General features: G+C 40.9%; 1 protein-coding gene across 1 annotated transcript in view; it reads right to left on the reverse strand.

The window, feature by feature from the left end:
* Nucleotides 1-200: 200 nt before the first annotated feature.
* PLPP4 (phospholipid phosphatase 4) overlaps nt 201-13,152 on the reverse strand; it is a 101,221-nt gene continuing 88,269 nt past the window's right edge. The window contains exons 6-7 of the mRNA XM_053389033.1: nt 9,929-10,099; nt 201-3,940 (exon numbers count right to left, since the gene is read on the reverse strand). Coding sequence (XP_053245008.1) covers nt 3,741-3,940; nt 9,929-10,099 — 371 coding nt within the window. The 3' untranslated portion in view covers nt 201-3,740. The remainder of the gene's footprint in view (nt 3,941-9,928; nt 10,100-13,152) is intronic.

Below are 13,152 nucleotides of genomic sequence, written 5' to 3' on the forward strand. Positions count from 1 at the left end.
ACCATGTTCAGTTTGTTCCTGTAAACTGGGCCACCATGAGAAGTTTTTTTTAAAAAAAACCATATGGATTAAGCCAGAGCTTGAGGGCCACATTCACCAACCTGGGCAACTTTCTGGGGGCCACATATCAGTGGCAAAAGTGGTATGAGCAACAAGCATGAATTTTACCTTCATACAGTATGCTAGCTTCTTCACATCAAGACGCATCAGAGTTCAATGACATATTTCAGCCAAGTCAAAACACTCAAGGAACATGCCTGGTCAGGCATGTGGCTTTGGGGATGTATGGCCTAGAGGGGGTCTCAGACAGAGAGGCCTAGATTGCTGCATTTGCCTCCTGGGCCTGAAGTTTCCCATACAGTCAACTTGACTTGGTAGCCTCCAAAGCTCCACCTGGTTTAGAAACTCGAGATGTGCCATTGCAGCAACTTTCAGTTTTTATCCCAAATATAGTGACATTGGTGGAGGGCATGTATGAGTAGTACAATAGCAGATTGGGGCCAGCCTCAAAGGAAACAAAGCAGGGGAAACAGACCATTGGAGAGAAACCTTGTGCCTGATCTACTAGTCTCACCAGGACACCTGAAGGCACAGGAGCAGCTAAACCTCCAGGAAAGCTTTTTAAACCCAGGGCAAGTTCAGCAACACCTCCTGCTTAAAGTCCGGTTCCCATGACAAAGGTTTTGGGTGTTCTTCAGGACATTCCCACTGTCCCTCCTCCAACCACAGTTGGCACATATAACATACTAAGGTTTTGAACAGTTTGTTTCATGCATAGACAGATGTCTGAATAAAAAAATTAGAGCACCTCTATAACAGAATTCATTCTGTAAGAATTTTTTTCTCTCAAAAATATAGATCTAGGACCATTGTGAAAATTTCACTAGTAAGACAGTAAAGACAAGTGATTCAGAGTATATGTAAGTATCTGATCATTGGGGGAAATACTGCAAAACTTCCCAAACCCTATAAGGTAGGCAAAAGTTAAGTCATTGCATATTCAGTGAATCCTGATACTATTCTGACTTTCCACCCATTCATAATTTCCTTTTCTCTCATACATACAGAGGTGTAAGATCCATATCTCCACAGTATATTTTACATCCCAATATATTTACATAAAACACACACACAGGAACACAAATGTCTCTTCCTATTAAATTCTACAGGGCTTTTAAAAGAATGTGATTCAAATTTATTGTATATTTTCAGTATACACAATCCTCATTTCGGGCTTATTTTTATTTTACTGTGTGCAATGGATCTATTTTAAAAAGGGGGGTTCATCTGTTCTCACCTCTGACCCAAAAAAACATAGTTGTCAACCAACAATCACTTCCTTCAGGTAACCCCGACCCCCCCCCCCCGCAAAAAAGGAAAAAAATTGGCAAAGAAAATGCTCAGTTTTTGTAGGGAGATGTGAACTTGTTAAATTACAGACTAGGCCAATGCATAGTCCATCAGGCACACATTAGGTGTAAGTATAGCTATGGTAGCAATCCCTTCCAGTTGAAAGCACCATAATGGGTAGCATTGATCAAAGCAGCCTCCGTTAGTCCAGCTAGCTGATCAAACCCAAAAATCCCATTGTCAGATTATTACATAAAACATCTTCTTCCCTAATAGGCTTTTATAAAGATTTCAGCGGCATGTTTTTCTTTCTGCCATCAAAAGGGACATGATTTCACTGCAGTATGACACTTGCACAAAGAATTAATGGAAGAAGAAGAAATAAAGGAGGGAAAGATTAATGAATGTGGGTATGCTACATAATTGCTCCGCTCCTATAAGGGTGGCAGAGACCTTCACCAATGCATCCCTAACTAGACTGGGGAAAAGATGCACAAGGCAGCAACCTGGACCACGTGGTTGTATTCATGTCCTGAGGCTGTGAGCATTGCTTCCAACACTGGGTGCGCAGTGTGCAATGAGGGACCGAAGAAAGAAAAATCTCACTTGAGTCACCCTTGTTATTCACCACACCAAATAGTGGCCAATGACTTTGTGAGTTTTTGCTGAGATATCTGAAATCTGAAGAGGGACTGTTGGAATAATGAACAGGATATAAACCATTTTGTCAGTAGATGCAGTCTTGTGCACACCTGTGAAATATCACAGCAGGTTCACGAATCTGAGGTACAGCCTGAGGTACTTATCAAAATACAGTGGGCTAGTTCATACTTTGAACACTGCCAACAACCTTGCATAAGCGAAAGGCTGCACACGAGTGAAGGGTCCCTATGGAGTTCACCAAAGCAGCATGCTCGGCTGGGAGTCCCCGCTTTTTGCCACAGACTTCTGAAATGAGGTCTACGATTGTTCACATATATGCCACTGAGTGCTGCCACACACACACCTTCCCATGCATGCACTTGTAGTAATATAACAGCAGGCTCCCAAACAAGCATAGCTGTCAACTTTTCCGTTTTCTTGCAAGGAATCCTATTCAGAATAAGGGAATTTCCCTTTAAAAAAGGGAAACGTTGACAGCTATGCAAACAAGGTGCTTGGGAAAGTGCTAGATTCAGAATTGCAGATGCAGAAGATAACACAAGTTAATATAGCGTTGGTGGGGGCAGGGAGAGTCAATCTTCCCAAAAACAGATTGCCATGAATGGCAAACTATTAAAATCCCCAGAAAATAAACAAAAGAAGAAAAACCCATTAGACTAATGTGACTCTAGCTCACATATTCACAAAAATGTGGTTTTTTCACCTTCACAATTCAGGATATTTTCGATGTTAGGTTTTTTTGTTTTGTTTCTTTAAAAAAAGGATTACAACTTGCTGTTTGGCAATGAGTTATTCAGCTTGAATGTAAATTATGCTCTCAAGGGAAAGGGGAAAAAATGTTCCACTAATGTGTTAATATTAAGAGTGTCCAAGTGATCCTATCAATATACGTTATTGCCAGCTGAGAGTTCCAAGGTCTTTGCATAACTGTGCTGTGGACATCTTGCTAAGGAATGACTGATGCCTGCAATCTTGGCCTCCTCCAGCTCTTGCTCTTTTGTATATTTAAAACCATCATTTCATTATAGTCAGCACAGAAGAACGCTGCCAGACTTGATGGGCAGCACAAAGATATTTGCACTGCTACGTGTTAGACAACTGGGAGACACCCAGAATGCTCTTGTAACCGCATACAGAGTTATGAGACATAAAAGAAATAAACCTTTTTGATACATGTTGAATGCCTTCGGAAAAGAAGGTGTGGTGTCAATCACGGTTCAGAATGCCTTTAACTTCTTAGCAGAAGATATTTAATCCCTTTGCAGTCGATATGGTCCATCCGAGTAAGAGTTGGTCCTGATCCGTGTTCTAGCTCAGCCACAGGTTCACTGGGTGGCCTTGAGCAACACATTCTCTTCCAGCCTCTGCCACCCATCTATAAAATGGGAATAATAATGACCTGCCTCAGACGGCTGTTGGTAAGTATGAATAAGCTAGCACTCTGCACGCTGGAAGTGCCATGTAAATAGAGATTAGTAATCATGAGCGGCGTCTCACGGATCTTAGTTCTGTATTTGTCCCCTTAAACAATCATTGCTTTTGCATGGAACAGAGGGTGTGGGAAACACAGGACAGAGGTGTGTGAGGGGAAAGAAAAGGATATGGAAAAGTAAGGGAGGGGTATGGCAGAATCACAGCTGTTTAAGAGACATTTGTTATGCAGAGAGACCAGTTTGGATTGGCGGAATGTATGAAAGGGCTAGAAGTTCATCCTGCATGTGTATTAGTCATACCGGACCTTCTGTTATTCCTTCCAGAGGCAGGCTGGTTGCATTATCCACTGTGGGCGCCTCTTCTTTCTTCAGCACAGTCTGAGCAAGCAGACTGACGTAAGGCTTGTGACAAGACAGGTTACCCAACGGAGGGTAGTGTTGTCTGTAGCAAATGTAAGCAAACATGAGGCCGATGACCCCTCCGACAAAGGCATCTAGATGTGGGAGGGAAAGGAAAACAATATTTGCTTAAAAGTCATGTATTACTGTTAGAACTACAGGAAAGGCAGAAAGGGAGGGAGCCCCCAAATTAGATACAGCACGAACTCATTACGGCCTTCCCACCCCCTTCAGATAGGGGGATAGCTCAGATAGTGTGGGGAGGGTCAGTGGCGTAGCGTGGGGGGTGCAGGGGGTGCCGGCCGCACCGGGCGCAACATCTGGGGGTTAGGGTTAGGGGGCGCAAATCCACGGGTTAGGGGGCACAAATTACTTGCCTTGCCCCGGGTGCTGACAACCCACGCTACGCCACTGGGGAGGGTGGCTTGGTGGCTCTGGGCTACCACACCAGCAGGTACTGAACAATCTTCACGACACAATAGCTTGTCTTCTTAAACTGGACTGCTGAAATGAAGTCAGCTTGGAATGACCAGAGACTGATTTTTAAAAATGTAGAAGCTCACCTGGTTCAAAACAAAATCCTATGCTCTGCTCAGAGGCAACATGTCTGCACATTAAAATTAATTGTTTGATTAATGCCTTGCTCCTGTTGAAGTTTGGGGTTCTAGTAAAACACAAGTGTCAGCTTCCTTCCCCCCCATTTGGATGAGACTTTTCGGGCTTTAATGTTAATTATTACCTAGGGTTTTTATTTTGATCATCTTGTTATATTCAGTAAGTCAACTGAAACAAGCAACACACACACCAAAATTAAGAAAGGTAGGAATCACACGTGCTTGGTTTTGGTTAACCAACATGTTCTGTATTAAAAGGGACCTGGAATACTTTAGCTGCGGAATTCTTACACTTTAGTTTCATTGGTCAACTTTTGATAGTCAGCAGAAGAAACAGTACACAGAGAATCTGTCTTCAGGTGTTTATTTCCCTACAAGATTGATATTGCAAAGAGGAGGAAGCTGAGGTAACTGCCTCCCTGCCCCCAATGCCCTCCAGCGCTGTCCTCTACATAAAAAAGGCAACCTTCTGTACAGTTACATTCAGTGTAACAGTATGAATTACACTGTTACAAGAGCCTGTTACACTCATGTATGCTTCCTGCATGCATTAGAGCCCTAATTTGCTTTATTTTGCAAATACATGTATTTAACTATATAAGGGTTCTAAAGCTGGGGTAGCCAACCCAGTGTTGTGGACTTCAACTCCCAACATGCCTGAGTCATTGCCAGGCTTGCTGTGGCTTATGGGAGTTGTAGTTCATAGCATGTGGAGAGCACTACAATAGCTTTCCCTGTTCTAAAACATGTAAGGAGCTTACACAAGTGCAGCAGACTCCTCACTGCTGAAGTTCACACTCCAAATCATGGCAGATGGCAACAGACAGGTTGAAGAGAAACCCATAGAGGGTTCATATACAATTTCAATGTGATTATTAGCAGTAGCAGAAAACTAATTTGGGGTTTATATCATGTTGTTAGGAAGCCTATTATCTGGAAATGCTATCGCCCTGAAAATCGCTTGCAAAGGTTAAGTGAGAATCACCACCGTAGTTAAACATATGATCTTTAATGACTAGTCCTGGTGCTAACAATTCCACATATTCACTTTAATAGTAACAACTACAATTGCCATGTGGATAGTATAATGACTTGAAAACACTTCATATTAAAGCTGGTCTATGACAGTCATTCCATGCAGCAAAACCAGTTATCACATAAGTACAGTCGTACCTTGGAAGCCAAATGGAAGCCGTCCCGGAAGTCCGTTCTACTTCCAAAACATTTGGAAACCAAAGCGCAGTTTCTGATTAGCTGTAGGAAGCTCCTGCAGCCAATCAGAAGCCACAGAAGCCCTGTCAGACATTTGGTTTCCAAAAATAGTTTACAAACCGGAACAGTCACTTTCGGGTTTGGAGCGTTTGGGAGCCAAAACGTTCGGGAACTAAGCTGTTCGAAAATCAAGGTGCGACTGTACTGGGTTATGCTGTTGCTATTACATTGGTGTTAAATAAATGAAATTTGTGCTTTTTAAGACCAACCCAAGCAATTTCCAAGCAACTGTACTTTGAATAGATTTACAAGGTGGCATCCAACTTCAACCTTGTTCATTATTTGAAACCACTAGAGGAAACTAATACTTTGTTCTATCAAGCAATTAGTGCAAAACAAAACATGCCATGTTGAACAATACATATTTGTTTTAATTGATATTGATGACTAACACCCTCTCTCTGGGCATTATCACCCATTTCTTCCACCTTTATTAAACTCCTCTGCACCTATGTGTGCACTCAAATGAGGGGCTTCAGCTACTTATTGCTACTTTTATTATATTTGACACAATAAAACCAGGACATTTAACCAAGATATTAGTGCAATATGCTTGTTCTTGTTTTTTAATTGCATGACTGCTTTCCACAAGGAATTGCAAAAGAAATCTATTTAAATACATGGCTTCATGTTTATAGTCTTTACTCTCAGCCTTTTAAAAGTTCCTACACAGAATTTATAGTGCCCTGTCACTAAATAACCAAGATCTATTTATTTTTCTCCATTTGTGTTCTGCACTCATTATAATTAGCATGCAGTACTTCTCTCCCATCCTCTATCAAGAGAATCTTCTTCCTTCCCATGAAAATAAATGGTGTCCCAAAGAAGATAAAACAAATTTAACACAAGCAAATATTGGAGATCATCTTGTATTCAAGAGAGCTGTATGCATCTAAGGTTGTCAACGACAACCATATAGAAATGTGAAACAGTGAGCCCCAGGATACTTGAACAATTACACTTGCACACACACACATTCACTTGCGCAACTAGTAAAATAAGAGACATTTTGGGGGACACATATATAGAGCAATTATTTCATGCAATAAACTTAACACTAATGTGTAGGATAATCAGAAACCTAAGAACATAAGAAGAACTGCTGTGAGCAATTCCCTCACAGTGGCCAACCAGATAGCCATGGAAAGCCAGGAGTTTAATTTGAACACCCTGATGAGCGTGCTTTCCCCATCTTGCTTGAAAATACCTCATCTTGCACAGGTGTGTTTCCACTTACTTCAAGGGAAACCTTTGAGTATTCCTCTTGAGTCAGAATCTTCTCCCGGGGTGGGCAAATATTTACATGGATTTTATGTCAATTTGCTTTTTTTAACATATAATTTTATGAGTAGTTAATGAATATTTTATATTTTTTATATAACCCACTTGGAGATTTTTGTCAATTAAGTTCTATGTAAGACTTTAAAAACAAAAGCCTGAAAGCAGAACCTGAATGCAACCCCACTCTTCTCTTTCCTCTTTGTGGTGCTTCCATTAGCAGCTGGCAAACTAGAAAGCCATTTCCCCAATTCCCCACCTCAAATGGAAGGGCCTGTGACTTTGAACTTTTTGGAACTGCCTCAGAATTATTTTACTTTATTTTTTTATCTCTACAGTACGGAAATAAACACAAAGGATGTCACAAGGAATAGGCTGTTAGCCCAGATTTAATGCTTGACACTCAGTAGCCTTTTATCCATTATAATTATTCCTGTGTACCTTGTTGGGAAAATAAATTGCAGTCTTTAAAAAAAGAAAAGAAAAGAAAAGAAAAGAAAAGAAAAGAAAAGGAGGGTGGAAAACCTTGTTAAAAGTAATTACCGACCTGCTTGGAATTCATAATGGAGCAAGTTCATCTGCCATCGTTCCACCGTTATGCTATGCTTTCCCATTAGAGTGGAAAGGGGGTCGTCATATTAATTTAGTCAAACTTATATATGACTTTTTAGGTGTATGCTGTCCTATTTGCCTTTCACATACAGTACCTGTGTCCCATATGTTATGCTGATCGTCCCTGTTTGTTCCCCACTGGGCAATAAAGGCTGTTATCACAAGTAATTCAGCACAATTGCCTGTCTCCTCTCATCATAAGAGACAATGACTGAGCAACAAAGCCTGTAGCTGCATTTTACTGAGTCATTTAAGTCTCCCCATTCTGGACGTGGTCCTTTTAGGTAAGTGCTAAGGCCACCTGCAGAAAAACATGTTGTTAATACAGTCCTTGGTTCCCATCAAAAAGCCAGCAGAGTTTTCCCAGTTCTACCTCCTTAAACTTCAAAGACAAGCATAGACAGCCGTAATGGACATAGCAGTAATCCCCTTGGGTACAGTGTATTTCCACCATACAGAAAACGCTCCTGTAATTATCTGCCTCACAGCACACATTTCATTCCATGAATAATTCTGGCTTTTGGCACAGCAGATTTCTTAAGCACATACTTCTAGACTTACCTCTACAGCAGCCTTCGGAATAGTTTTGCCTTTTACACATATACATATGCATACCCACAGGTGCACACACATACACATTCTGAACACATCACATGCCCTGCATAGCAGATCAGGGGAAAGCATATTCTACAACATAATATCTATGAATTTGACAACACACTCTCAGTTCATGATATGAGGTTAAGAGAAGACTTCCTGTGTGTGTAGAATTCTGAAATAGTTTTCACTGAACTATCCCCAAGAGCCTTCCAACACACCCTCTACGTGCTCATCCAGATGCAAGACCCACTGTATTCAATGGGTCTTCACTGTATTCAATGGATCTTTTTCTAAACCTTTGGTGCATTTATTAGGGAGTTGCAGGACTGTTATCTGACTACCTTTAAACAAACTGGGTTTCTTCTGCTTTTTCTATATTATCTTAAAATGCAACCTTAAAGCTATTAAAGGATTCATTTTCAATGACTCAGAGCTGGATCAAAACACCAGATGATAAAATTATTCAATTCCTTGTCAAAAACAGAAGATAATCTACTCCCAGACCTTCAAAGTGTAAGATAGGTTATCAAAAAATTGCATTAATAGGCAACACCCAAAATGTGGAGAACGTAGACATTCAGACACAAATGCTGACTATAGCAAATGGTTTTTGTGTGTGCCTGAAAATAGTTATACATTCCCTCACTTCTTGAAAAAACACCAGTGTATGCTGACAAATCACATTTAGGAGTCTATTAACAGCCATCTGTTTATTTCTAAGATTCTGGGCATAAGATTCATCTGGGATTCTAATGTTCATATGAATGTAAACATTCTCTATATTTTGGATTCACTATGTTAATGTTATATCATCTATAGTATGATGTTACAAATACAGTATTTATCTATATAGTTAACTACAGATCTAAACTACAGTTAAGCATCTGATGCCTGAAAATACAGTTAAGCATCTGATGCCTGGATATAACACTTGATGATGTAAATCAAATACGTGCATACCTGTACCTCAAATCAGTACCTATCTATAGTGGACACAAAAATGGACACATGTAGGCTCAGTAAACTAACAGTTAGAGTGGACCATCATTTCTTTCTACTTTATTATGTAAATAAAAAATATATTTCCAAAGGAATACCCTGGGGTCAGAAAATTTGTAAGGTGGAATGGGGGACAGGTTGGAGCCTCGCCAACTCTGTTCTGTTTTACACTGGCTAAACTAACTGCTGACCTGTAGCCAGAGATCTAGCTTCCAATTTGTAGTCAGGAATCTTGTGAGTAAATTGCTGCTTATGGGATACCCACTGGTGGAAGAGGCCATCAATACCAATCTCCCCTCTAACCTACATTCCTTCTTTCCTTGGAAAATCTGTTCCAGAGGGTTGGGAGACCCCCCCCCCCAGAGTCACAAGAGAAGTGGGATGGGGAAGAGGAAATTGGCAAAAATGTTCCACAAGCCAGAGCCTCTGCTGGATTATTCATGGAAGAGCAACTCTGAAATTGGAACAGATGTCACTTACAAGCCTACAATTACAAAACTGAACTGGGTCAAAAAGCCTTAACTAATTACCTCTGCCCTGTATTTCATTTAAAAGATTTATTGTATTTATTTATTTTTAAAAAGCCTATGTGTGGATACTGAATCAGAGCAGTGATTTGTCTTTCCCCTTACTGTACATGGATAAGAATCACTATAGCAGACAAAGAGCATGGACAACTGACATAAGGGGGAGATTCCCATGGCTCACCTTGCCAATGATGCTTGTAATCGCACATGCGTGACAGAGCGATCATCATGGCGCAATACAGAGGTAGAATCGCTGCACAGAGCCGCCAGCTTTTCCCACGGCCTTTCTCGGTAAAGCAATGCAACTTCCCAGCCAAGTAGAAGGTGGTGAAGCCAAGGCCTGAAAATGCAACTGCCAAAGGAAAAAGAAAATGTAGAACCAGGTAGCAGATGAGAGGTAGCAGAATGATACAAAGAGGCTGCTTAGAGAGTTGTGCATCTAGAAATCCAGTCCTTTTGCTGCAGGGAAGCAACAGCTAATGATGAGATCTTAAGCTCACAGTGCATCATCGTTAAGGATCTCTTGTGATTTCCAACAACTGGTATTCAGAGGCATTTTTCTGTATCTGCTCTCATACGACTTATTAGAGACTTACATTTTCTCCATCTTTTTTATCTGCAACAACCCCTAGGTACATTCTAGTTTCTTCCTGTTTTATTGCAATAAAGATTCACCTCCGTAGCAATACCAGCATTGCTTAATTCACCTCTCCCCACCCCCATGGCACATTTCAATCATTTGTGAATATTTACATAATGTTACTCTGGTAAACATTACGTAAATATTCATAAATGGCTGATATATATCAAGATGCACATGTAATTGGCTTTAGGTAATGTGCGATGCTGACATTATTTATTTATTTTAAAGATTTCCTTACCATCTTTCTTTTTAAAAAATGTCAAAGTAGTTCACTTACTTTTTTAAAAAACAACAACACACACACACACACAAAATAGAATAAAACAAGCAATACAGCATCAGCTATAAACCAATGCAAATCTCTGTAAGCTGGTAGTAATGACCAGTGAAGGCCTGGAAGAATAAATAATTTTTTTAGCAGGTTCTGATAGCAAAGCACCATTGGTGCCTGCTTTCTTTCAGAGGGGAGGTTGTTCAATACACTGGACTCCACCAAAACAGAAAGGCCCTGCCCCTGCTTGCTGTGAGCTGGATCTCATCAGGATGGTCCTCAGCAGGTTGTTTTGGAGCTATTTTTAAGGAAAATCAGCAAAAACAAGACTGCCAACGTGGGTTGCCATACATCTGGACATTTTCCCCGATTTCTGCCCAGATACTGTTTCCGACTGCAGTATTCTGTGGTTGTCTGGGAAATCCCAGACGCATGGCAACCCTCCAAGGGCCTCATTAGAAGATCTTAGTGAAAGAGCAGGTCAATATGGAAGAGGGCCAGTAGTCGATGGTGGGCTGGGATGGCAACTCTTGGTGGGGCGAGCTAGCACCTTATTGGCTCCACCGGTGCATTTGCACAGCAGAGCTCCTTGCCACTTTTCCTCTTGCAGCTGCTGGTAAGTCAGGTGGGCATCTACATTCCACTCCACCCTAGTATCCACTACTGGAGAAGGCATTTCCTCAGATAAACTGGTTTAATCTTTATAGGTCAGTACCAACACCTTACACCTGACTGTGGACAGCAAACTGGCAGCCAGCACAGTTTTTTTAAAAGTGGTGTCTCAGGATCATGGCAAGTAACTTCACTTAGCAACCTAGCCAGTCCATTCTGCACCAACAGCAGCTTCTAGGCCAGTCTTAAGGGCAGATCCTTTTGTTGTGCCTGGTTTGTGATGCCTTGTCCTCAGGTTATTCAGGTTGGCTCTGGTGTGTCTATAAAAGGTAATTCCAAGAGTCCTGGGATAACTGGTGAGGATTCCCATCTCTAATTAAGGGGTTCCATTGCCAAAAGTGGGAACCAAAATATGAAAAATAAATGCAATTTCTCACTTGATTTAAAGGCATTGCTTACAGGGTGCTCTCTGACTATCCAAGTAAATGGGAGTTGTGTTTACGCATAGAGCATGTGAGATAATTTAAATGGAATAGCTACTGTTATTGCTCGCAAAGCACTTAAAGAAAAATCCCCATTAAATTCAAGTTCAAATATAATAATTTACACATTTGATTTCTATAAACTTGCCACAGGCCTCCACTCGTCCCACTGTACATACCTTCCCATACAAAATGAAAAAAAGAAAATATAATTACTTCAGTGCACTACAGATGAAGATGCAATTTTAGCTGAAATTATAATAGTTGTTTTTTTTTAAGCATGCTCTAATTTGAAGCCTGCAAGCGTTTGTGCACAATTACTAAAGAGCTGCTTTTTGCCTTTAATCACACCAATACATCACCTCTTTGAAACAAAAACAACAGCGGGGGAGCCCAGATACCAAATTCTCTCATGATGATTTCAAAAAAGTCTTGCAAAGATGCAGCAGCAGCCCAATGTAGTGCAAGGAAGGCAGTTAGTGGAAGTAGCAAAATGCATAGACCACATCAACAGCTGATTTGCATGAAGGCATATAGGAATTATAAGGTAAAACCTAGGGGGAGGACTGGTGAATAGATTGTCCCTCGAGCATAAGCTGTCAGTTTTCAAAACCACAATTTAAGTTAGAGCAATTACTGAAACCCCCTCTTGTTAGGGGTTTGCCCCACCTCTGAAAAGATCTGTGGGAAATGCACAGTGCTAAAAGTAACCAGAAGCATAAACTTCATCATGCAAGCCTATTCTCATGAGATTGTTTCACGTGAACACTTCCAAAGGGGTCAGAAAAGTGGGTGAATCTTTTCTGTGGCATAACACTTCTTTGGTATAATGTCTTCTTTCATTTAGCATCAATAAAGGTCAATTTCTACACAGAAAAAGAATCAGCAGCTGCAATTTCCATCGGGACGGCAGCTCCTTACAGTTTTATAGTTATGCCTTGTCTAAAGATAAAACACCTCTCTCAATCAGCCTCCCAACTGAACTTGCCATCGATTTGAATCTGTGATTAAAAATGCATTTGTTTTGAGGGATGAAATGTGCCAAAAGCTTCAAAAGCAAATGCCATTTTGGCCTTTGTTTTCAGAAGCAATGAATGCAAGATAAGAGGGTTAACAAAACTCTAGTACTCAATAATTATGCCTTTGTAGGAATACAATGCCCATTCTTGGCTACTGGCAATTTAGAGAAAGTTTAAGTGAATGGAAGCAAATGGAGAAGGAAGCAAATGGTATCCTATTGGTTACTAATTCCTTTGTATTTGGTGCTGTGGGTTAAACCACAGAGCCTAGGACTTGCTGATCAGAAGGTTGGCGGTTCGAATCCCAGCGACGGGGTGAGCTCCCGTTGCTCGGTCCTTGCTCCTGCCAACCTAGCAGTTCGAAAGCACGTCAAAGTG

The sequence above is a fragment of the Podarcis raffonei genome, chromosome 5 (genome assembly GCF_027172205.1).
Source record: "Podarcis raffonei isolate rPodRaf1 chromosome 5, rPodRaf1.pri, whole genome shotgun sequence".
Classification (NCBI taxonomy): Eukaryota; Metazoa; Chordata; class Lepidosauria; order Squamata; family Lacertidae; genus Podarcis; species Podarcis raffonei.